Raw genomic sequence first — 23,919 nt, forward strand, 5'->3', positions numbered from 1 at the left:
TTCTCCGTGGCCCCTCCGCCTCCTCCCTTCCCAGGCCACTCCAGCTCTCTGGCATTAACCTGGGGGCCGGAAGGGCTCCCTGAAAGCCTCTGGAGTCCTGGAGGGAGATGACCCCTCAGTGAGGTGTTTTCAGGGCCCTTCACTAATCAGAAGGCCATGAGGGAAGGTGACCAGTAAGAACTAGTGAGTCTCTGCAGGGCACCCTGCGCTCCCAGCCTTTCAGCTCCTGCTTGGTATAGGAGGGGCTGGCTGTGATATCGTGAGCTCCAGGGGAGTATGAAAGGGAGGACCCACAGGCCACCTGTAGCCCAGGGAAGCCTGCATGTTCTCTGCTTATTTGTTAACTTTTCAGCTTGCAAAAAACAAACTTCGGAATTACAGAAAAGTTGCAAGAATAGTCCCATTAACTGCCACCCTCCCATCGCCCAGATTCACCAGTCGTTAACATTTTCTCACACGGGCTTTGCAGTGACCTCTCCTCTCCTCCCACCTTCTTCTCCTTCCTATTATTGCTGTTCTGCTTTTTTGAGGTTGGTGACTCTGGGAATCGGGCCCAGCACTTGGTTTCCTGGGTGTTTGCTCAACCTGTCCGGCTCAGTGGGCAGGTGTGTGTGTGGGGAGGCAGGCCTGGGGGTGGAGGGGTCAGGTCCCAGGGCGTGCAGCCCTGCTGTCTGCCCAGCCCACCCATCACTAGGTCCCCAGGTGACCGGAGCCTGGCAGAGAGGGGAAATGAAAGTTGTGTGTCCTGGTCTCTGGGGCACCCAACAGGCATTCTAAGGGCGGCTGTGAGGGTTAATAGGGGTGCTTGCGGGGTGGTCTGTGAGTGTGAAGGGCTGCCCTGGGAAACTAGCATGACAGTTTTCTGGGCATGTTGTACCTGGTGTTTAGGGACCAGAAGCAGAGACCTGGCAGCAGACAGAGGAGAGAAGCTGAACTTGTACAGAGGAACCCAGGCCTGGCAGGTGCGGCGTGGAAGCCCAGGGCCAGGAAGTCTCATCGGGCTCCTCTGCCGTATCTTCAGTGGCTTCTGAATAGATGCCAGACCACAGCCAAACCAGACTTGCCCCCTGGACCTGGCTGGATCCACATGATTCCAGGGAGCCTGGAGTCCTTGGCTTAGAAGGGACCCTGGAGGTCACCTGATCTTTCTTCTGACTCCAGTCAAGCGAATGGTTAAATTGGACAGGACAGATGGATTCATCCTATTTTAAAATATCCTTGGAGATAGGGACTGTGTGCTCTGCCTCTGCCTGGGTTTCTGACTCCAGTGCTGCTTAATTATGCACTCTGCAGGGAGCACCTCCTCATATCCAACCTGAATCCCTGGCTGTCCCTGTGGCCCATTTCCTTCCGTTCTGCCCACTGGGGCCACACTGCCTCTTGTCTTCCCTGTTCTCCACTCCCCCAGGCCGGCTTACTTCCTAGGCTGGGACCATTAGTATCCTTGGCCTTTGCAGATGCTGCATCTTAATGACCCAGATCAACGGCAGAGGTGACACCTGGGCTCCACCCCCAAGCCTGGTCTGGTGGAAAGAGATCAGGCTGAGTCAGGGCCATGGCACGTTCCACATGGCACCCAAAAGGAGGCGAGTCTGCCCTTGAGTGCCTCCAAGGTTGCTTAGTCTCCGAGAGTCTTGTGCAGTGACAGTGCCCAGGCAGAAGGGCGCCCAGAGGAGCAGCCCTGTGTGTTTACTGGATCAGACAGATTTAAGGAGTATCTGGTTTATGCCATGTGCTGTGCCACATGCTGAGAGCCATCAGTGACTAAATTGCAGTTCCTGCTTTCATGAAGCTCTGTCACAAGGCAGAAACAAGTTAAAAAAAAAAAAACAGGGATGCTTTGGCCGGGCGCCGTGGCTCATGCCTGTGATCCCAGCAGTCTGGGAGGCCGAGGCGGGGGGATCACGAGATCGAGATTGAAATCAGGAGATCGAGACCATCCTGGCTAACATGGTGAAACCCCGTCTCTACTAAAAATACAAAAAAAAAAAAAAACCAGGCGTAGTGGCGGGCGCCTGTAGTCACAGCTACTCGGGAGGCTGAGGCAGGAGAATGGCGTGAACCCAGGAGGCAGAGCTTGCGGTGAGCCGAGATCATGCCACTGTGCTCCAGCCTGGGCGACAGAGTGAGACTCCGTCTCAAACAAAAACGAAAACAAAAACAAAAACAAAACACACACACACACAAAACAAAAAAAACCAAACAGTGATGCTTTTATCCATGTTGTGAGCAAGAGACTCACAGGGGCCATGAGCATGTGTGATCCCGGATGCTCACTGGACCGGGCTGGGGCCCAGACATCCTGACCCACCCAGGTGAACCAGTCTGATGGACACAAGACTAGAACGGAGGTTCTGATCTTGCTGCTTCTTTTTTTTTTTTTTTGGTGGTTCTTTTTTTTTTTTTTTTTCCTGAGCCTTTCCCATGTTCGGAGTGTGGGATAAACACACTGTTTAAATAGATAAACAGGCTATTCAAGCACAAGGCGTGAGTCCTGCTTCCTCCAGTGGAAGAGGGCACGTGCATGCACAGAGGAGAGGAAGGGTCCACCCGGCCACCAGGCAGCCAGGTGCAAGGGGAAGGGAAGAAGGCTACTGGACACACGATGTGGACCAGGCACACACTGCGGCCATGCTAAGGACCCTAAGTGACATCCCACCTGAGAGGCATGGGGGTGGGGGCCAGTGGCCAGGCCGGGCCTCCTCAGCAGTGACTCTCACCTGTACTGGGTGACAGCTGGGTTGGCCTTTGCAGAGCAGTGGAAAGTCACGACGTTGTCCTCCAGCACTGGCTGTGGCTCCACCGAGAGGTTGACCAGTGGGGGGTCTGCAGGGAGAGGGCAGTCACTTGTAGACCCGAGAAAGAATGGGGGCAGGGAGATCCTGGGTGACTTGGAAGGTAGAGCCAGAGACTCCACCACCCAGGAACCCTCAGAGCAGCCACCACCCTGGTGGTCTCCAGGAAGTTGGGGGCTCCATGGGAGGTGCCTGCTTCAGACAGTCCTGGAAGTGGGATCAGGGCTCCCCCGTGGACTTGGGGCCTGGTGTTGACATGAACCCCAAGCCAGGAAGCTTCAGCCTTGGGTCCAGGGGTTTCCCATCCTCCAACTTTTGGGCAGAACAAAATGCTCCAGGAAGGAGAGGTGGGAAGAGGGGTGCAGGGCAGAGAGGGGCGGGTGGACACTCAGCCTCACTTCAGTGCAGACTGTCTTTGAAATGTCTGTTTATTATCTCTTTTCCGTAAAGGTTCTGGGGCATTTGTTAACTTGAAAGCGGCATTTACACCCTTTCATCAGCCTAATCATCTCCACTCAGTCCTGGCTGGTGGCCCACGGCCTCAGCTCCCCAGGCTGGGGCTTGCTTTCTCATTTGACATGATAAGAAGCCAGGCTCTGAAGTGCTAAATGGTGGGAGGGGGAGGAGACAGAAAGTCAGAGAGAGAAAAAGTCAGGGGGACAGGAACCAGAGACACAGAGACACACAGAGATCTGTACAGAAGGGACTGGAGGCTGACAGTGAGACATGTACACAGAGGAGAGACATGGAGACCACAGGGGAAGAGAGATTATGTGTGTGTGTATGTGTATGTGTGTGCATGCGTGTGTATATGTGTGTATGCATGTGTGCATGTGTGTATGCATGCGTGTATGTGTGTGTGTGTGTGTGGAGAGAGAGAGAGAGAAAGAGAGACAAAGATGAGGAAGTGACAGGGACAGAGACGTAGGCTGAGAGACAGAAAGACACACACATAGAAATTGAGAAGTGCAGAGAAAGGGTGAGAAAAAGAGACAGAAGTCTAGAGAAGCAGAGAGCAGAGTGACGGAGAGACGGAGAGACTGACCTGTTTGCAGAGACTATGAATCAGACAAGGATTTCAGACCAAAAGCAGAAAAGGCCACAGAGAGCCAGCACACAGGGCCCGACAATGATGGTGTCAGAGAGAAAGACCAAGTCAAACAACGAGGAAAAGGAGGAGCAGACACTGCAGGATAGGAAGACGGAAACAGCTCAAGAGGGCTGCAGTAGAGAGGCAGAGAGGTGGGAATGGCTTCCGTCAGCCTGGCCCTGCCCAGCTCAGGGGCAGCTGGCTCTGGACCCTCTCCAGAGGCTGGTGTCACCTGGGCTCCCGGTGGCCCCCAGGTCTCAGCACCCGCGGGGCATCCACACACCGAGGGAGGGGGATGATGAGCCAGTTCCCATCCTTCTTCCCTGTCATGGCCCAGATGTCTGGCTGAGTTGAGTGGGCAGCCCAGGACCTGGTCCCCATGGACAGGCTGGGCCCTGGGCCGCATCTTCTGGATCAGTCCCCACCAATAAGCAGAGCAAATTACAGGAAAGTCACGAGGACTTCTAGGGGTCCAGCCCATTTCCAGAAGAAGAAGTAAAGAAGCGAGTTTCTCAGAGGCAATGAGGAAAAACGCTGGTCTCTCTGGGTCCCCATGGGGGCACCACAAAGGGACCCGTTGGCCCAGTTGGTCTGGGCTCTGGTTGGGACTACGGTGGGGTCCTGACACCCTCAGAGAGTCATACACTCAGCCTCTCAGCTGCAGACTGAGCCAGCCTTACCCTGGAGTTGGGATCACATAACTGCTCAGCCACCCTCTGCCTGCTGGTGCCCAAGAGGAACCTGCCTCCCCGCCTAGTGCCAGGCACAGGAGCTGGCCTAGGAGATGGCCCCAGGGGCTGCACTGGTATCTGCCGGCACTGGGAAGAGAGCTCTGTTTTCTGAGTAGCAGGTGGCCGACTGTGCTGGGGAGCCTGTTCTCCCACATTTTCCCCAGTTCCAGACGGGGGACCACAAATCCAGGACACGTCTGCTCCTGGTGCGGCCGGCCTGCCTGCCTTTCGTGGGGAATTACAAGGGAAGTGAGGGTATTTCTGTGATCTCGATCCCAGTTTTAAGGCATAATTCGAGTGGTCACAAAGATGGAGTGACAAGGAATAGCCACAAGAACTCTCCTCCCACCCCCAGAACCCCCAGCCTCTCCTCGAAGCTGCACCCTAGCTTCCAGGGCAAGGCTGAATCAGGAGCCCCAGCCCTCTTTCCGTGTAAGGCTGACTGGCTGAGCTGGGCGTCCGTGGGACCCTACGTAGCGAACGTGACACCCAGGGAGGAGCCTGCAGTTCGCCATGGGCTGGAGAAGCAGCGGAGGCAGAGGCACTTGGGAATTGCCACCTGGATCCGAACGCATGGCCGGCCCATGCCCTCGAATTATGAAGGCCAGCGCTGGGAGGTGAGTACCTACCTCAAGTCTGGTTTGAAGAGGTGAGTGCCAGTCCCATAGACTCGAGGGACCCGTCAGAGAACTTGGGGGGCTGTTCCAGGAGGCCCTTCCCTCACCTGGGGATCCTTTCTAAAGTGATGGGGTCTGAGAGGCAGGGAGGTGGGGCACACACCTGCTGTAGGACCCTCCTGCTGCCCGATGCCTCGTCACACCCCTGCCGTGATCAGCTCACCGCGAGGCCTCTCTCCTGCACTTTCCCTTCCTCTTAGCATCGTCTTTGGTGATCACCTGCCCTGAAGCGATTCACAAGGGTTCTACACTCACTGGCCTTATCTGCACCTCCACCCCAAGACCAGAGGTGCCCAAGCTTCTCTCTCCACTTCTGCTGGTGCACAGAATATACATTTTCAGGAGTCTGCCAAGCTCTAGAGGTATAAATAGTTTATGTCATATCCGACTATTAAACATGATTTTAATCCCACTTGTGATGTCGGTAGCATACCTTGCAGGAGGGCAGCTTTGATGTAGCTGGTGGAACTGAGATCACATTGAACAGATGTTACAGCTGAGAGTCTGTTAGTGTTTCTATCCACCCGTGTGTGCGTGTGTGTGTGTGTTTTCAGAGGAAGTAGTACACGGAGGAGAGGGTGGGAAAAGAGAGAATCTTCATGATTCAGTGATTTTATAGCACATTCATTTGAAACTTGGCAGCTGGACACAGAGTCCAGATGTGGTGAGGCTTTGGGGGTGTTAAGCTTTCTCTCCCATTACTCAATCTGAGGGCTTTGTCTTCCGTTGGGTAACATATGAAGACCAAGAGAAACAAACAACAAATGTGCTTTTGCTGAGTTTGGATGCTTCTTGGTCGACTGAGAAAATGAGCAGGTTCGCAAAGGCAGCTCTGATGCAGCCCATGGTGTCCTTAGTAAACAGTTGAATGTTGACCGAATGAACAAATGAATAAATGGAGGAGGAGCTGGAGCAGGAGGAGGGGGAAGGAGGGAGGGAGCGTGTGGACCATGTGTGCTTTGCTTGGCAAGCACATAGAAGCACCTTCAGGCTAGGGGCAGTGAGTGCGGGGACACATGGATGAAGATCCCTTCCTATTAGGGCTGTGGGGACACCTGATGAGGGGCGCCACTCACCTCTGGCTCTGTGTCCTGACAGCAGCTGATAGGTGTGGGGCATTCACAATATGTCAGACGCTGCGCTAGGGGCTTGACAGGAAGGATTTCATTTAATCCTCGCTGTAACCTTAGGAGGTGAGCATGATTACTTCCATGTACAGAGGAGGAAACCGGGTCACAAGGAGGTTAACTAACCGGGTCAGTGCCTCTCAGTAAGTGGCAGAGAGTTCAAAGCAGGAAGAATGCTGTGGCCTTCACCACTATTACCACTATTACTGGTAGTACTACTACCCAGTACTGCCTTGGATGAAGCTGGTCTGGGAAATTGGGCTGCTGGGCTCCAAGTGTCACTCTGACCTCATTCCAATGCCTCCAAAGGTGGCTGAGAGATCCTTGGAAAGGAAGCCAGAAAGGGCCCAGAGGCCTGGCAAGACCCAACATCCTCCCAGATGCAGGCTGTCACCTGCGCCCTGGTGAACGATCCTCCGTGAGCCTGAGTGCAGAAGGCCGGGCGGGCTGTGGTTAGGAGGGCGAGTTTCCCGTTGCCTGGAGAGGTTCTCCTGGGGTAAATGGATGGTGGCCTGGAGCAGGAAACAGTGCTTCTTCCCACCTCTGCCTGCTACACTGACCTACACTGCTGTCGCAGGGGGCCAGCTAGTTTGTTGCTTTTGTACAGGAGTCTGTAACATTTTGTACAGGCCTCCTGACCAGGTTGGGGATGGGCTGGGGAAGAAGGGAGCAGGGTGGTGGTGGCGGTGAATCAAATGGCAGCCTGGAATTAGGAAGCCTGGATGCTCTGTGTCTCCTGCCCTCTCCCCTTCCTGATTTGGATTGCATCTGGACAGAGAGCTCTGATACGTGGCCAGTCCTAGGGCAAGAAGGGGCCTTGGATGTCATTTGGCCAAATCAGACAAGGAACCAGAGTCCCCAGGGGTGATGTGACAGGCGTGGGCCCAGCCCACCTGTGGGTGGTGGGGCCGTCCTGGATGCTGGACTGCTGGCCTCGCAGCGTCTCACCTCTTCCAGCAGTGGGGCTTACTGCTCCATGCCGACTGCTCACCACACAGGAGGAGGTGGTGTCAGACCCAGGACCCAGGTCAGGGCCAGGGCCAGGGCCAGTGGAGGGAAGAGCCGAGGGTCAGAGATTGAGGAGGCTTTGCCTCCTTAATTTTCAGGGCCAGCCTTCCTTGCATTTTGTGCCCTAGGGCCTCCTTCCATCACCGTAGCTCTAGGCTTGGCCAGAGCTCCACTGCCCTGGATCCTTGTGAATGAGGACTGCAAGAAGGCTCCTTGGTACAGGGGTGTGTCAGGGGTTGTGGGGGGGACAGAGATATTTGTTAATAGCTGTTGGCAAGACAGTGAAGATAAAGTGCCCTCCTGCCTCAAAAACTCAGCCTTTGTGTGTGGGTGCCTTGAGCCTACCTGAGGTTTTCAACCCTTTCTTCTGCCCTCTGGAATCTAAATGGTGTCTGTCGGGATTCTAGACACTGGCTGGGAACTTCTGCTCTCTAGCTGCCAAGATGAGCTCTCAGAACCCTAAGACCTGAACCCCATCTCTGGACTCTAGGTCCTTGGAGAGCCACTCAGAGCCCAGAATCCAGAGGGCTTAGATGAATCAGGGCTGTTAGGAAGTGTTTTTAAATGCACTTGCTTTAAAATGAATAAAAGGCTAAGGAGGACACGAATGCCAGCCTGCAACTCCAGCCTTGTAATTCAGAGCCCAAGCCAGACGCAGCCACCAGCTTGCAGTGGCATTACGCTTGGCGGCAGGGAGGGGATCTCGAAGGACAGAAGTCCACTTTTGAGTCCCGACCCTTTAAACTGAACTAATCCAGTCCTGAGAGGAAGGCCACTGGAACACCTTGCTGAGCTCTTCTTGGTTCTGGGGCTGGCGGGCACCTTAGGGAGACTTTTAGGAGACCTTCAGGGGTCTCTGTTGGGTGGTTTTGGGATGCGATGCTGGTGGAACCCTAAAGCATCATAATTGTCAGTATCAATCCTAACACGGCCCACTGAGGGCTGGCTGTGCAGGAGTGTGGAGAGGACGTTACCAGGGTGGGCTCTGGAAAGCTATGCTGCCTGCATTTGAAACCTAAGTGGCCTTGGGCAAGTTAATAACCCTTTTAGTGCCTCAGTTTCCCACAGTAGGGACCACAGTCACACTTTCTCCAAACAGTTGTTGAAAAGATTAAATAAGGCCAGGCACGGTGGCTTACACCTGTAATCCCAGCACTTTGGGAATCCAAGGCGGGAGGATCACTTGAGGTAAGGAGTTCGAGACCAGCTTAACAGGGTGAAACCCTATCTCTACTAAAGATACAAAAACTAGCTGGGTGTAGTGATGGATGCCTGTAATCCCAGCTATTCAGGAGGCTGAGGCAGGAGAATCGCTTGAACCTCGGCAGCGGAGGTTGCAGTGAGTTGAGATTGCTCCACTACACTCCAGCCTGGGCAACAGAGCGAGACTCTGTCTCAAAGGAATAAAACAAAAGATTAAATGAGATAATACATGTAGATTTCCTTCCTCATATCCCCTTGATCGACCCTTCCATGAGAGTGGCCGGTGCACCCTCTCCAGAGCACAGTGACGCTTGCCGATTCTGGAGCCTGAGGACCCTTCAAATATCAGCATCTCCACTCAGACTTCCTCTCCGACAGAGGGGCCACTGGCTAGGCCAGCAGGAGCAGCAGCTGACCGTATTTATTGGTGTGAAAGTCCCACCTTGTACAGGTGTTGAAATGTGGCCTGAAGATGTCCTTTGCAAAAGACCCTCATCTGCAAGGTTGCATCTCATGACAGTAAGGAAGACAAGATGGTCCTTCCTGTCCGTACCTACAAGCTGGCCGATCCACAGAGCTGCCTGACCCATTGCCTGCCATCAGATGGGCCAGGCTATAAGCAGGGTTGCTGGGTGTTTCACCCTGGGCCTGGCAGGGCTGGGTTGGGGGAGGGGGTGGGTACTCACGCTGGATGTCAATGGTGACCGAAGTCTCCTTTCCTCCGGGGATGGCTTTGTTGGTGGCACGGCACACGATGCTCTGGCCATTTTCCACGTCACCAGGGGAAATGAAGAGGGTGCTGACGATGCTCTCCCGCTTGCCGTCCCGAAGCAGAGTCTTGGGAGAAGGGGAGAGGGGAGAGAAAGCTCCATGTCATTTGGCTGGGGTGGCCAGCCTGGGTTGGGAGTGAACAAGCACTAGCTTAGACAGAAGGGGGAGCTGAAGATGGAGGGGTTCAGCTCAGACATTGGGCTGCCAATGTCTATGTAGAGCTCGGGGGTTACTCTTGGCTCCCTGGCCTGGGTAAGTGCTGGGCTGTGGAAGGAAAAAGGAACTAGGCAGTTTTCCATCATGTGAAAATTATCCTGGATTCACATGCTAAAAGCACAAAATAAACCAGGATAGGCTTCATGGAAACCAGGCTTCAGGGGGTCCCGTGTTGAAATGAACTCTCATTTGTTTTGCCTCTGGTGCCTGAGTGAGTCTCAGGCTCTGTAGGACACAAGGAGATGGTTTGCAACCAGCAGGGACTGTGGCCCCTCAGCAGGGACAGTCTGCAGAGGGGGCACAGTTTGGGGAATGGGAGTCAGAGTGGGAGGGGACATAGGCAGAATCAGTGCACATCAACTTTTTGATTATTTGTCTATGTAAATCCTTTCAACTTTCCAAAGCGTTTCACTCCCTGATCTCATTAGAGCCTCAATCAAACCACAGGTGGGACAGACACCATCATCTCCCATTGGATAGGGGAGAAAATAGGTGGGCTAGACAGAGGCTGTGGAGCTTGACCAAACTTACACTTCGAATTGGTCCTAAAATAAGTACTAGGCTCTTACAGGAGGTTGAATGGTGTCATCTCCAAATTATTTTCTACCTGGAATCTTAGCATATGATCTTATTTGGGAATAGGGTCCTTGCAGTTTAGTCAAGCAATTAGTAATTAGTTAAGGCTCTTGAGATGGGGTCATACTGGATTCAGAGTGAGCCTTAAACCCAATGACTGGTGTCCTTGGAAGAAGAGAAGACAGTCTGCGGGGTGTGGAGGCTCATGCCTGTAATCCCAGCACTTTGGGAGGCCAAGGTGGGAGGATTGCTTGAGCCTAGGGCTTGGAGACAAGCCTGGGCAACATAGGAAGACCGTGTCTCTACAAAAAGAAAAAAAAGAAAAAAGAAAAAAAGAAAGAAAAAAGTTAAAAAAAAATTAGCCAGGTGTGGTGGCTCGTGCCTGTAGTCCCAGCTACTTGGGAGGCTAAGGTGAGAAGATCACTTGATCCCTGCAGGTTGAGGCTGCAGTGAGCTGAGGTTGTGTCACTGTGCTCCAGCCAGGGCCACAGAGTGAGACCCTGCCTCAGAAGAAGAAGAAAAAGGAGAAGGAGAAAGAGAAAGAGAAGGAGAAAGAGAAGAGGAGGAGGAGAAGAGGAGGATGAGGAGAAGACAGAGAGACACAGAGAAGGCCAGGTGAAGTTGGAGGCAGAGATTGGAGGGATGCTGCCACAAGCCAAGCAATGCCAGGAGCCACCAGGAGCTGGAAGAGGCAAGGACGGATCTTCCCCTGGAGCCTTTGGAGTGGCATAGCCCTGCTGACACCATGATTCCAGACTTATTGGCTTCTACAACTGTGCGATAATTGATTTCTGTTGTGTTAAGCACCGAATTGTGGTGCTTTGTAATGGCAGCCCTAGGAAGCAACCCATCTTAACTGCTGGTCTCCCATCTTCCCAGGTCATTGCTTTACTCTACTGGGCTACAATGTCATTCCGAAGCTACTTCCCCATTGTGGCTGCTACCTCCTTCCCTCTCCTGTTCCTCTTTGCAGCTACTTCCCCATCACTTTGGGGCCCACTAAGTCAGGTGCACCCCGGGGAGGGTGTGCTGAGTGTGGGGGGGTGCACTTCCAGATTGGGATTGGAGTCTGGTCAGTGTGCAAAGGCTTCTGGTACTAGGAGGTACCAGGAAGGGACTTCACTACGGGTGCAGTCCTGTTTCCCCCTGACTGGAGCCAGGGAGTAGATGAACAGACCACTCCTCCCTCAAAACCTCCCATAAAGTGACAGTGGCAGTGTCTCTAATTCTTATGAGGGCCCCGGAAGAGAGCAGCATTATCTTTGATTAGCCAAAGAGAAACCTGAGTTCCAGGTGAGCCAGGAACTTGCTGGGTGGAGCTAGGATTTACTTTTAAGAATGGGTGAACCCTGAGCCACAGCCTCTGCCGCAGCTCCCAGGGTGCTGGAGGGTGGGTACCGTGCTCTTGGCAGGACAGGTGGGAACAGTTAGGGCCACAGGGAGAAACCTGTAGGTGCCTGGAACCCCACATTCTGGGTCCTTAATTCAGTGCAGTTTTTCTCAATGTGGGGCAAACCTCATGATCTCAGGAGAACAGGGCCAGAGCCTCTATCTAGAACAGCACATCTTGCTGGAGGCAAAGCCAGACTGTGACATTCTAGAGAGCCACGTGGTACAGCTGCAGGCCTGGGACTCAGGGTGCCAGCCACGGCCCTGGGCAGAGGGGCTGGAGGAGAGTGATGTGGCCAGATGCAGCAAGCCGGGGGGCAGGACCAGTGACACACCAGGTGAGAGCCTTCGATCTGTCCTGGGGCTGGCAAAATCGGGCGGAGGAGTGAAGTTGAGCCCCAAGCCTAAGCCCGGGCGGTGAGGAAGCAGCAGCCGGCACCGCTTTACCACCCTGGCTTGGGCTCCTCAGCAGACCTCACCGAGTCTATAAATAGCCAAGTGATAATAAGAACAATTTCCTGGCTGAAACTAAGACTTTGGGTAGGGTGAGCAGAGGCGGGAGGTGGTGAAGAGCGGGTCGGTATTGTTCTCTTCTCCTCTACTGTTCCGTTGTGCTAACAAGGGACATTTACATAAGCTTGACTCTGCCAGGAAAGCTTCCAATGGATGGGCTCTGGGAGGTGGGTGCCAGCGGGAGGGGAGTGAGGGGCCCCAGCTCTAATTAGGCCCTCTGACTGCTCTCCCTCCTCCCTGCACCCAGCGCGCTCCTCTGCTGCGGAATGGTGATTAATGACATATTTACTGGGTCCGGGCGTGTGCTTTTCTGGGAAATAAAAATTCTGCTTCAAGTTGTTTGTTCCACCTAATTAGAGAAAAAGGGAGATGTGTTCATTAAACAAAAGGAGGGTGAGGGGAAGGTGCGTGCCCCAGCACCAGCACCCTCTCTGTCCCCGTGGAAGGCCCAGCACCTCCTGGGCCCCCAGCTCATGGGGGACCCCAGACCCCGTGTGGCGGGCGTCCCAGGGAGGAAGGCTGGGTCTGCCAGCTCCGCTACAGGATGACTGAGGGGAGGAAGGTGGGACACAGCCAGGGGGCCAAGGGGGAAGGCTGGAGGGAGCCCTGCACCTGAAGGGCAGGGTGCGATGTGGAGGGGTGCGGGGCGTCTGCACCCTCGGGTTTCTCTTCCCCTCATTCCTTTCTGATCTCACCTCTCCTTTCTTGTTTCTTTGCTTCATTCCTTTTCAGAAATGAATCTCCCCTAGTCGTCACTTTTCTCATACACAAATGGAGCGTCTGGACTTTGCAGTCTTGAAGGTACTATCCAGGTGAACATTCTATCATCCACAGGTTCTAGCCACAGCTCCGCTCTGCCCCTCCCTTCTCTGCTTCCCTTCACCGAGCTTGGCTCTGGGGACACGCCATGGGCACTGAGCCCCCCACCTCCTGCTTCAGGCAGTTTCATGGGTTGCAGGTGAGCTCCGGAAGGAAGTGAATCATTCATGGTGGACCACTCGCTTTAGGGACCACCGCCTCCAAGGCCTCCCTCCAGTATGGTGAGCACTAATGTGCTGCCAGTCCCCAGGTCACCCAGTCACCATGTGACTGCCATGGTGACTCCCAAGGATCCCCAAGGGTCCCCGAGGACCCAGCCCCTGTGCGCGCAGATAGGGACCAGGGCCAGGCGTATAGACGGTGTGTGTCCAGGAATGAGCGTGCTGGGGCACACACCCCCATGGGTATGTGTGCGTACCTGTTTTTGTCTGTGGGTGTTCATGGGCCTCTGTCCACTGACGGCTGTGACTGTGCAGGGCCCCAGGTTCTCTCTGGACGCTGCCTGCTCAGGTGTTGCCTCAGGGCTGTGCACACACCCTCACCGCCCCTCCCTAAGGGCAGGGATTTGGCATTCACCTCTCTAGTTTCCCAGCGCTGGCCTGGGAAGCTGCTCTTCCCAGGTGTGGTGGTACACAGGGTACCCCACCCCATGGTTTTTCTGCTTGGGTGGCAGTGGCTGGCCACTCTGCTCTTTCCAAAGCCCCCAGGGCCTCCGCTGGTCAGTGGAGAGCCAGGCCGAGCCCTCAGAGATGGGCGGGCTGGAGGGCAGGCAGGGAGTGGGGACCCAAGCACTGGTGCTCAATGTGGGATGCTCACTGATATGCAAACAGTCTGGAAAGGCCGAGAGCAGGCCTGATCGCCTGGCAACAAGGCCGCCTCGCTTCTCCCCCCTACTCACCTTCCCTACCTGCTGGGCCCCCCTTTTAAAAAAAAAAAAAATCATCACTCTGCTTCCCCTTTTGATAGCTGCTTGGGGCTCCACGTGGGCTGGTTGCCACCTGGATTGAATAAGGGTGTGTGGACCAGGTGCAAGATGCACAGTGCTGTTTGCCGCAGTCCCTGCATCTAGCCTTGAGGCCAGAGGCCAGAGGGGTGCCCTTCACAGAGAAGGCCAGGATGAGCCTCGGCCACACCCAGTAGACTCTTGGCCCCTAAGCTGGGCAGATAGGTGGAGGGTGATGGGGTGAGTGATCAGGGAAGGGGTGCCCAGTGGAGGGGGAGGGCCAGTGCATGTGGACACTTATCCCTTTCCTGAGTTGGGTGTCCAGAGCTCCTCTTAGCAAAGGTGGTAAAAGGCGAGGCCAGTGGTCCTGGTGGTAGGGGTAGAGGGCAAGGGGCTCCAAGTAGACACGGACACGACTGTGCGTGCTAAGACCACACAACCCTCCTGCCTGGCAGGAAGCTGCTCTTAGGAAGGGTTCTCTCCAGGCTCAGCCCGTCCTCTCACTGTTCCGTAACCCATCCTTCCTCCCCGGCTGTGTGGACCTGTGGGCTTTCCAGAAGAAAGAATGTGGCCTCCACTCTGGTCCTGGGCCCTCAGAAGTACGAGGAACAGGGGAGGAACCCACTGTCCCCAGACAGCCCGGGGTTGAGTCTCCAGGAAGAAGCTTGGAGGGGCCTTTCCCTGCTCCTTGCCTTTGCTGCTGACACCCCCGGGAGCCTACAGTGGGTACTGCCCAAGGCCCCGTCCGGCAGTGTGGCTCGCCCAGCACCCTGGGGCCTGTGACAGTGGCCTGTTAAGGAGAAGCATGGCCAGCCCGTGCTGGGGGAGGGGCTGAGTGCTTCCTCTGCTGCCCTTCCTCCTGGCGAAGGGGCCAGGTGCCCTCCAGGGATGAGGCTCATCCCTCCCCTACTGGTCCTATGGTGGAGTCACAGAGAGGACGGTCGGTGAGCAACCCAGAAACTTTGAGAACAGGCCTGGTATTTTATGAAATAGCTGTATGACCCCTGGGGTGGGGGACTGGGGTTCCCCCTGTGGGACAGGAGCCAATAATAGTAGCTCACATTTATCCAGCCCTTACTCCTGCCCTTGACAGGGTACTTCAGATACATAATTTCTTGTAAGTCACTCTGCAACCCTGATAGACATCCGTGATCATTACCATTGCATTTTGTAGCTGGGGAAACTGAGGCAGAGGGTGACTCACCATGTTACGTTATGGATCCTAAGTTTGAGCCGGGCCTTCAGAACCATGTGGCCATCCTAACTATGACACTGATGTCTGCATACGGGAAACACAAAGTCCACAGCAGCGCGGACCTTGCAGCCGTGTGGATTCAGTGAGGGAGTGACAATCCCAACAGCCATGCTTGTTGCAAGCTCGCTCTGTGCCAGGCGTGTTTCTCATTCAGTCCTCACAAGCACCCCTTGAAGCAGGTGCTGCTGTCCTTCCCACTGTATGGCAAGGACAGGGAGGCATGGCAAGGTTAGGTCACACAGCTGGAAAGTGGCAGAGCCCGGATCCGAATTCAGGCTGCCAGCTCCTGAGCCCTAATCCTCCACCATGTGACAGCCACGGAGGGCGTCAGACCCGACAGCAGCCAGGGGTGCCCTGTGGGGTCTTTTCTGGGGTTCTTGGAGGCTGCTTGATTTTGTGTGTGCTCCCAGCTTCTCTCTCTCTCTGCGGCTGATGCTCCGGCCCCTCCTCATATGTAGCCTCTCTGGGGAAGTCAGGAGTGCTGCTGGCCTATGGCAGGGCTCCTTGCAGCCCTGGGGGATGAGGAGGTGGGCTGGGCCCCTGGGAGGGGAAGCAGAGGGGTTGGCTTGGACAGTCCCTAGAGTCTGCTCCATAGGAGCCCCGGACTCTGCACCCTGCTGGGTGTACTCCACGTCACAGGCTTGTAGCTTCTCCATGCCCAGCACAGAGCCCTGTGCCTGAGGAAGCTCTACTGACGTGTGCTGGCTCTGCTGGTCACCCCTTTGGTCTCCGTGAGAACCACTGGGCATAGGGTGGACAGTTAGGATGGTGGATGACCATGGTTTGGAGGAGAGGCCCAGAGAAATGAAGTGCCTTGCCTCGGGACACAGGGCCTCTTTCCATGCTCATGTCTAGGGACACATTGAGGGTCTCAGGCCTCTGCTGCTCCCTGGACAAGCCAAAGAGGGGCAGGAGACCATCTGAGGTGACTGTCCCCTGAGGAATCTGTTTCCCTTCCGGAGTGTCTGATCCAACACCTTCATTTTGCAGACGAGGAAACAGAGGCCAAGGGAGGGAGTTGTCTGAAGTTATGCAGTGGAACCTGGAACCCAGGCCTGGGGCTGCCTGGCGCTGCCATTGACGTCACAGGCCCAGGAGCACGGATGGGGTCCCCCGCCCTGCTGTGCAGAAGCACGGCACCAGGCTCTCCGAGGGGCCTTCATGATGTAGACAAGGATGACATGCTGAGCTCAAGGTGATCCCGGGACAGGTCCAGCAGAGTGACTCTGACCTCTCTCTCCACCTGATGGCGTGTGTCCTCTGCAGGACATTGACCCTGCCAGGAGCCAGGCTGGCCCAACTTCAGGGAGGGACGGGACAGGTGCTCAGGCTGGAAGGAAAGCGCCTGTCCTTCCTTTTCATTCTCCTCTGGACAACCCTCTCTCTGTGTCTTATCTTTGTATTATATAACACGACACGGTGGCTCCAGCCCAGGACAGAAGGGAGGGGTTTGTCTTCCAAGAGGCGGCCACCTCACCCCTGGACTTGTGTCTGAGGGAAGGACTTTGCCCTGGGTTCTGGAACCAGGTGCTGGGTGCTTGATCAGCAGCCCTGGAGTGACTTCTTGGCAGGTGGTCAGTTTGGGACAGGAAGGACACACCCTCAGAGCAGGGACGGGCCTGTCTCACATCCTCCTCGGATGGCCAAGGTGCTGGTTATCTTTTCAGGACTGCTGAGAGGACTGGTGGGTGGCGGGGACCAGGCCGTGTACCTCCCCAGTCTCTGAGTCTAAGGAAAACCTCAGAGCTGAGGCAAGAAGGTGTTCTGGAGGCTGGGCCCCCAGTTGCAGAGCTTGGGGTCGGCTTGCCCTGGGAGGAGCACGGGCAAGAGCAGAGGCCGGGGTGTCAGGAGGATGTGGTTCCAGGCCTGGCACTGCGCCTCCACCACTGAGAAAGACAGCCACTTCCCCACTAGGCCTCAACTTTCTAGCTGCAGACAAAAGAGGTTGGCCCAGCTATCCTGTAAGGCCTCGTTCATCTTAAAGGCTCTGCAGTACATTAACCCCATCTGGGACTCTATGCGCAGTTTTGTTCAGTGGAGTTTGGTGGGGGCTGCTTAAAAATGTATCTGAAATTTTGTCTTTATTCAGGTAGAGGGAGACCAACAGATCAGGAGACAACTGCTGTTGAAAAGACAGTTTGCGGCTGGGCACGGTGGCTCACTCTTGTAATCACAGCACTTTGGGAGGCCGAGGTAGGCGGATCACCTGAGGTTGGGAGTTTGAGACCAGCCTAACCAACATGGAGTAACCCCGTCTCTTCTAAAAATACAAAAAAAGAAAAAAAATTAGCTGGGCATGATGGCACGTGCCTGTAACCCCAGCTACTACAGAGGCTGGGGCAGGAGAATCGCTTGAACCCAGGAGGCAGACATTGCGGTGAGCCGAGATCACGCCACTGCACTCCAGCCTGGGCAACAAGAGCGAAACTCTGTCTCAAAAGAAAAAAAAAAAAAAGAAAAAACAGTTTGCTACTCCTGTTTCCCAGAGGAAGGGGAGGCCCCAGGGTCAGTGGGGGCCGGGGTGGGAGGTGTGGGGAGAGTATGGGCAGAGCCCCTGCTGTGGCTTGCTTTCTTAGGAAGGATTGGTGAGGCAGGGTTGGTGGCTCAGCAGGTTTAGGATCGGATAGCTTGAGTAATTTCCCTGGGCCATGAGCTGTAGGGGTGGTCTGATGTGTGGCCCTGGGGAGATTTAGGGTAGGGGCATAATATCCTGGACTATAGAGCCTGATGACAAAGGCTGTGGGGGCCTGGGCTCCGGATTGGTTGGTCTGCTTTGATACAAAGCATGCTTGCTGTCTCCAGGAATTAGCTTACCCTGGTCCTTCCCTGGGTCTGCAAGGCCCCAGATGTCAAAGCATCATAAAATACACAACATTTTAAAGACACAATTAATACGGGGGCCAGTTCAGGGTGCTTCCAGCCCTTGGTATCGTGTGTGAATTAGAGGCAAGCACCCCTGTTGGTAGACACAGCAGGGCAAGGGCTGTTGGGCAAGGGATTATGGGCTGGATTTCAGCCCTCCCTGGCCCCTGAGCCAGGCACCTTGGAGATGGTGGAGCCTAAACAGCTTCACCTGGCAGCCCTGGAAAGTGGCCAGATTTAGCAAATAAAATACAGGATACTCAGTTAAATGTGAATTTCAGATATATAATGGCTATTTTCTTTAGTATAAGTATGGCCTGTATGTCCCATGCAGTATTTGGAAGATATTTATATTAAAAAGTTATTATTTTTCTCAAACTCAAATTTAACTGGGCATCTGTTGTAGCCCAGTTGGGCTGCTATAACAAGACACCATAAACTGGACGGCTTAGAAACCACAGAAATTTATGCCTCACTGTTCTGCGGGTCAGGAAGTCCAAGATCAAGGCAGATTTGCTTTCTATTGAGGACAGACACCTGGTTCATGATGCCCTCTTCTCACTGTGTCCTCACAATGTGGAAGGGACAAGGGGTCTCCCTCAGGCCTCTTTTTTGTAAGGGCACTGATCCCATTTATGAGGCTCCACCCCCATGACCTAATCATCTAGTAAAGGCCCCACCTCCTAATACCTGGGGGTTAGGATCTCGACATAGGAATTTTGGAAGCCACAAACATTCAGACTGTGATTGCATCCTGCGTCTTATCTGCACCCCTAGACCCTGGCCACTACTGTGCCTGAGTCTCCTCATCTGACCATGGTCTATTGTTAGGGTCTTCCCCAGCAGTTACCCTAGGACAGAGAGAGAGAGAGAGAGAGAGAGAGAGAGCGCACAAGTCAGATAAAGGAATGGACACACACACAAATGAGTAGGAGAACCACAGCATGAGCGAGAAAAAGTGACACAGAGTGAGAACGCAAAGGAAGATACAGGGAGACAAAGAGTGAGAGAAACCAAAAGGGACAGGAGAGAGGGACAGCTGCAGAGACACAGGGGAGCTGGTTCCCTCCCCATTCAGACCCCACCTAACCCCTCAGTCCCTCTCCCCAGCCCCTACCATCCCCCTCTCTACCTAACCCCCCAGCCCCTCCCAACCAGCCCCCACCATCCTCCTCTCTACCTAAACCCGCAGCCCCTCCCAACCAGGCCCCACCATCCTCCTCTCTACCTAACCGCCCCAGCCCCTCCCAACCAGCCCCCACCATCCTCCTCACTACCTAACACCCCTGCCCCTCCCAACCAGCCCCCACCATCCTCCTCTCTACCTAACTCCCCCGCCCCTCCCAACCAGCCCCCACCATCCTCCTCTCTACCTAACACCCCCAGCCCCTCCCAACCAGCCCCCCACCATGCCCCTCTACCTAACCCCCCAGCCCCTCTCAACCAGCCCCCACCATCCTCCTCTCTACCTAACCCCCCCAGCCCCTCCCAACCAGCCCCCACCATACCCCTCTCTACCTAACCCCCCCAGTCCCTCCCAACCAGCCCCCCACCAACCCCCTCTACTTAACCCCCAGCCCCTCCCCCAGCCCTCACCATCCCCTTCTCTACCTAAACTCCAGCCCCTTCCCCACCAGCCCCTCACCATTCCCCCTCTACCTAATCCCCCAGCCCCTCCCCTGTTATACCCCTCCCCACCTAGCTCCCTCTCTACTTAACCTCCACCCCTCCTAGTCCCCTCCTCATCCAGCCCCCACTCCTTTTAGCCCCCTCCTTACCTAGCCTCCTCCCCATCAACTCCCTGTCCCCCTAGCCCCCTCCCCACACACTCCTCTCGAAGCCCATCCACACCCACCCCCTCCCCTCTAGGCCTCACCTTGGAGTAGGTGGCCCCATTGATGACCTCTCCCTTTCGCAACCAGATGATGGAGGCTGCAGGCTTGGCATTGTCTGCGTGGCATGTGAGGTTGAGAGGGTCCCCCGCACGCAGGCTGATCACAGGGCCCCCCAGGATGACGGGGTCATCAGGCGGCACTGCAGGGAGAGAAGCAGAAGGTCAGGCTGAGGCTGCTCCCTCAGGTAGGACAGCAGGGGGGCTGGGAGGATTTTGTGGAGATGATGACAAATAATAATTATCATACGTTGATAAAACGCATCATCTGCTTGTATCGTAACAATGACAGCAGCACCCGCAGTGATGCCCGACATGTGCACTGTGTGCTTATAGTGGAGGATATTCCCGCCAGTCATCGCATCCCTGCTGAGGCCCAGCCGAGAGGGGACAGGGCCAGCAGCCTCAGCCTGCACTACCAGGCCCAGTAGCAGAGCTCTGTGGCCCAGGCGATGTCTGTGGCTTCTTTCTTTTTAACTTCTTCTTTTTTCTTTTTATTTTTTTGAGACGAAGTCTCTCTCTGTCACCCAGGCTGGAGTGCAGTGGCATGGTCTCAGCTCACTGCAACCTCTGCCTCCCAGGTTCAACCCAGGTTCAAGTGATTTTCCTGACTCAGCCTCCCAAGTAGCTGGGACTACAGGCACGTGGCAGCACGCCTGAGTAATTTTTTTTGTATTTTAAGTAGAGATGGGGTTTCAACATGTTTGTCAGGCTGGTCTTGAACTCCTGACCTCAGGTGATCTGCTTGCCTTGCTTCCCAAAGTGCTGGGATTACAGGCCTGAGCCACCATGCCCGGCCAACACCTGGCTACATTTTGTATTTTTAGTAGAGACAGGGTTTCACCATGTTGGCCAGGCTGGTCTCAACGTCCTGACCTCAGGTAATCGGCCCGCCTCAGCCTCCCAAAGTGCTGGGATTACAGGTGTCAGCCATGGCGCCCGGCTCTTCTTTTTTCTTTAAACGGAGCACTGTCACACCTGCTGTCTGTGTTAGTCCTCACAATAGTCTGGTGAGGTCAACATTATCACCCCAAAGACACAGATCCGGAAGCCGAGTTCCAGCAGGATTAGTGACTGGCTCAAGGTCACATGGTGGCAGAGCCAGGGCTGGAGGCCAGGCCCAGGGAACCTGGGAGCACCAGGCCGGCCCCTTCCCTGGCAGGGGGCAGGGTACAGGGCAGCCCTTCAGGGTGGAGCCAGCGCTTCGGAGGGCTATGCAAGTGCTGGCATCTCCTGAGCTCCTGACTCCTCCGGAGTGGCTCCAGCCCCTTCATCCCCAGAGGCGGCCTGATTCTTTCCTGTCCCGGCCTTCCCACTGCATTTTGTAGCAGGGTCAGAGATGGGTGGCTCCCGTCAAGGGATCCCGAGTGCCAGGAGCAGGGGGCATCCACGTCAGAGCATGGTCTCCGCAGTGCCCAGCACAGAGCCCTGTGCCTGGGGGAAGCTCCACTGACATTTGCTGGCCCCAATGGAGTCACCCCTTTGATTCCCATGAGGACTATGGGCCGAAGGACGGCGGATGGTCATGGCTCGGAGGAGGGCCCGGAGATGTGAAGTGCCTTGCCTTAGGGCACAGCCTCTTCCCATGCTTGTGCTTGGGGACATATTGAGGGTCTCAGGCCTCTGCTGCTCCCTGGACAAGCCACAGAAGGGATAGGAGATGAGGCGACTGTTCTCTGAGGAATCCCTGTTTCCCTTCCCCCGGGAGGAGCTGGACCCACAAGCTCTGGAGGCTGAGAGAGGCCCAGGGCTTCCGGACACATCAAGACGTGAGCCGTCTGTGTACACAGCAAACAGAGAAGGGGTAGTTGGATAACAGGGGTCTGGGGACCCAGCACAAAGGGTCCTCTCTGCCTGGTGGCCAGAGAAAGCCCGCCCTTCTATGCAGGCTCTGTGCTTGGGACTCTGGACTGGAGAAGTTCAGAGCTGGACAGTCACAGCTCCGGGCCGTCCTGACTCCGCTGGCTTAGCCTTCCAGACTCGGCCTGCATGGGAGCTTCCCTTTCCTTCCCAGGGCATCGCCCCATCAGCACCTCTCCTGGTCCACTCTGGCTTCTCCGAAAGCTCCAGGAGGGACAGGAAGCTCCCATGAGGGCCCAGTAAGAAGCCAAGAAGCGAACCTTCAGACCAGCTGCCTTGCCCTCCCTGCCCAGCCTTGGAGGCCTGCTCCGACACTAACAGCACAGCAGCCATTTCCTGAAGAATCAACAACCTCCCCGGGCTGCCAAGAAGCCATCACTGATCCCAGGGGCAGCGAGCCCTGGACTCCACTGAGACCCTGGCTCAGGAACAGAGTCTGCCTCATGCAACCCTGCCTGGCTCTGGGCTCTTGAGCCAGGCCTCCTGGAGGCCCGGAGGAAGCAGGCGGGAATGGGGTGGATGGAGAAGACGACCCCCCAGCCGCCCGCCCCGCCCCCTTCCATTAGTGCCCATGGGCCTCCTTGGGGTGGGCCTGGCCACAGGGCAAAAGGGAGGCGGATTAGGGCTTTCCATCAAGCAGGGGTGGGTGCAACCGCTTGCGGAGGAGGGGAATTGCATCTCCATGCGGTGGGTAGGGGCCTTCCAGTGGGAAGAGCCGGGCTCAGAGGTGACCAACCTTCAACCTTCTTTCTGCGAAGCAGCCTCCCTGACCAGGATGGAGGAGCTCAGGCTCCATGAGCTAGCTGAGGGCCTGGAAAAAGAGCCATGTGGAGCCCTGGGGACAGCCTGGATACTTGGGGCCTCGGCCTTCCTAGTGACTGTGGAAAGTGCCTGAAAGCAGAGGGTGGAGCAGGAAGTCCCTTCTCTCAGGGTGGCTTCAGGTGCAAACGTGAGAGCAAGGAGGATCTGGGAGCTGACTGCTCTCCAGCACTGACATTCGCTGGGCCTTGAGCAGGGGTTTGAAGTCTTGACTGCATACTCCTCTGCAGAGGTTTTCAAACCTCACTGGCAGGCCACGCCCTGAGCAGCCAAGTCCAGTCTCTGGAGGGGACCCCAGGCATCAGGACTTTGGGGAGCTCCCCAGGGGGTCCCATGGCAGAAACAGCTTTCTGGGCTCTGGGCTGAGGTACAGGAGCCACTGCTTGCTCCGAGCACAGTGCAGCCACCCAGGCCTTCCCGAGAATCCAAGACCCAGAGGATGGGCCCTTCCTGCTTGTGGCTGGAGTGTTGTGTTACTGGAATATTGGATTAGAGGGAGCACGGACGGGGGAGGAGGGAGTGGGGTGTGTTGTGGGAGTGCTCAGGCGCACACACAGCCACGCACACACAGCCACCCTCAGAATGGGGCCTGATTACATCTTCCCAAATAAGTGGTTATCACGCTGGGTATTCATGTAGCCATGCATTATTGATTGGTCTTCGCCTCACTGCACACCAGATGGGGGGTGGGGGCTGGGGTGGGGTGGGGGTTGGTGAGGAGGGGGGATGTTTGGGGGCCAGCAGGCTGAAGAGAAATCAGCAGTCGCTCTTGACAGCTGTGTCTGGCATGGAAGGGGGCTCCTCATTACCTCCCCATTCCGACTCGGCCAGGCTGGGCAGGGCAGTGGGCAGGGGAGGAAGTTTCGGAGCAGCCCCCGCCCGGAGATGCATTATTCATCACCCCCTTGCAGGATTGGTTATTATCCTCAACCACTATAGAGTTTGGGCTTCTAATTTTTAATCACAAGGAAGGTGGAAGCGTTAGCCTTTTCGTGATTAATCCGGAGATAAAAATAGTTGACTGTTTTGGTGTTGTGCTTGTTGTCAGTCAGGGAAAAAATGGCATTAACTGTTGGGGCACTGAGGCCTGGGGAGGACGGAGCGGGTACCAGGCGGAGTGGGTCCCCAGAGCTGGAAGCCAGCCTGAGAGGCCACAGCGTGGCCTTAGCTAGGGGTGGCTGAGTGACACTCCTGCACCCAGCTGGCTCCTGGGGCATTGATTATGAAAGAAACACATCATTGCGGGATGCTGAGCTCTTTACAGTTTACTCTCCCGTTGGCCAGGACTGTACAGGCAGCTTCGGTCTCCCTCCCTGCTCTGCCCTTCCCTGCCCAGCTCTGAAGACTTTGCCTTGTGTGGGTGGGCAGTAGGGG

General features: G+C 55.6%; 1 protein-coding gene and 1 long non-coding RNA gene across 5 annotated transcripts in view; one reads left to right on the forward strand and one right to left on the reverse strand.

The window, feature by feature from the left end:
• KIRREL3 (kirre like nephrin family adhesion molecule 3) overlaps positions 1-23,919 on the reverse strand; it is a 574,875-nt gene that overhangs the window by 29,287 nt on the left and 521,669 nt on the right. For all 3 annotated transcript variants that reach the window (XM_038004846.2, XM_038004845.2, XM_073022184.1), the window contains 3 exons: positions 19,852-20,009; positions 9,318-9,468; positions 2,721-2,826 (listed from right to left, as the gene is read on the reverse strand). In XM_038004846.2, coding sequence (XP_037860774.1) covers positions 2,721-2,826; positions 9,318-9,468; positions 19,852-20,009 — 415 coding nt within the window. The remainder of the gene's footprint in view (positions 1-2,720; positions 2,827-9,317; positions 9,469-19,851; positions 20,010-23,919) is intronic.
• On the forward strand, positions 9,949-23,213 carry LOC119626409 (uncharacterized). 2 transcript variants are annotated; one of them, XR_012094963.1, is made up of 4 exons: positions 9,949-11,921; positions 12,829-12,908; positions 17,203-17,306; positions 19,898-23,213. It is a non-coding gene; the product is annotated as an uncharacterized lncRNA (long non-coding RNA). The 2 variants fall into 2 exon arrangements; XR_012094962.1 differs by having other exon boundaries at positions 12,829-12,897.

The sequence above is a fragment of the Chlorocebus sabaeus genome, chromosome 1 (genome assembly GCF_047675955.1).
Source record: "Chlorocebus sabaeus isolate Y175 chromosome 1, mChlSab1.0.hap1, whole genome shotgun sequence".
Lineage (NCBI taxonomy): Eukaryota > Metazoa > Chordata > Mammalia > Primates > Cercopithecidae > Chlorocebus > Chlorocebus sabaeus.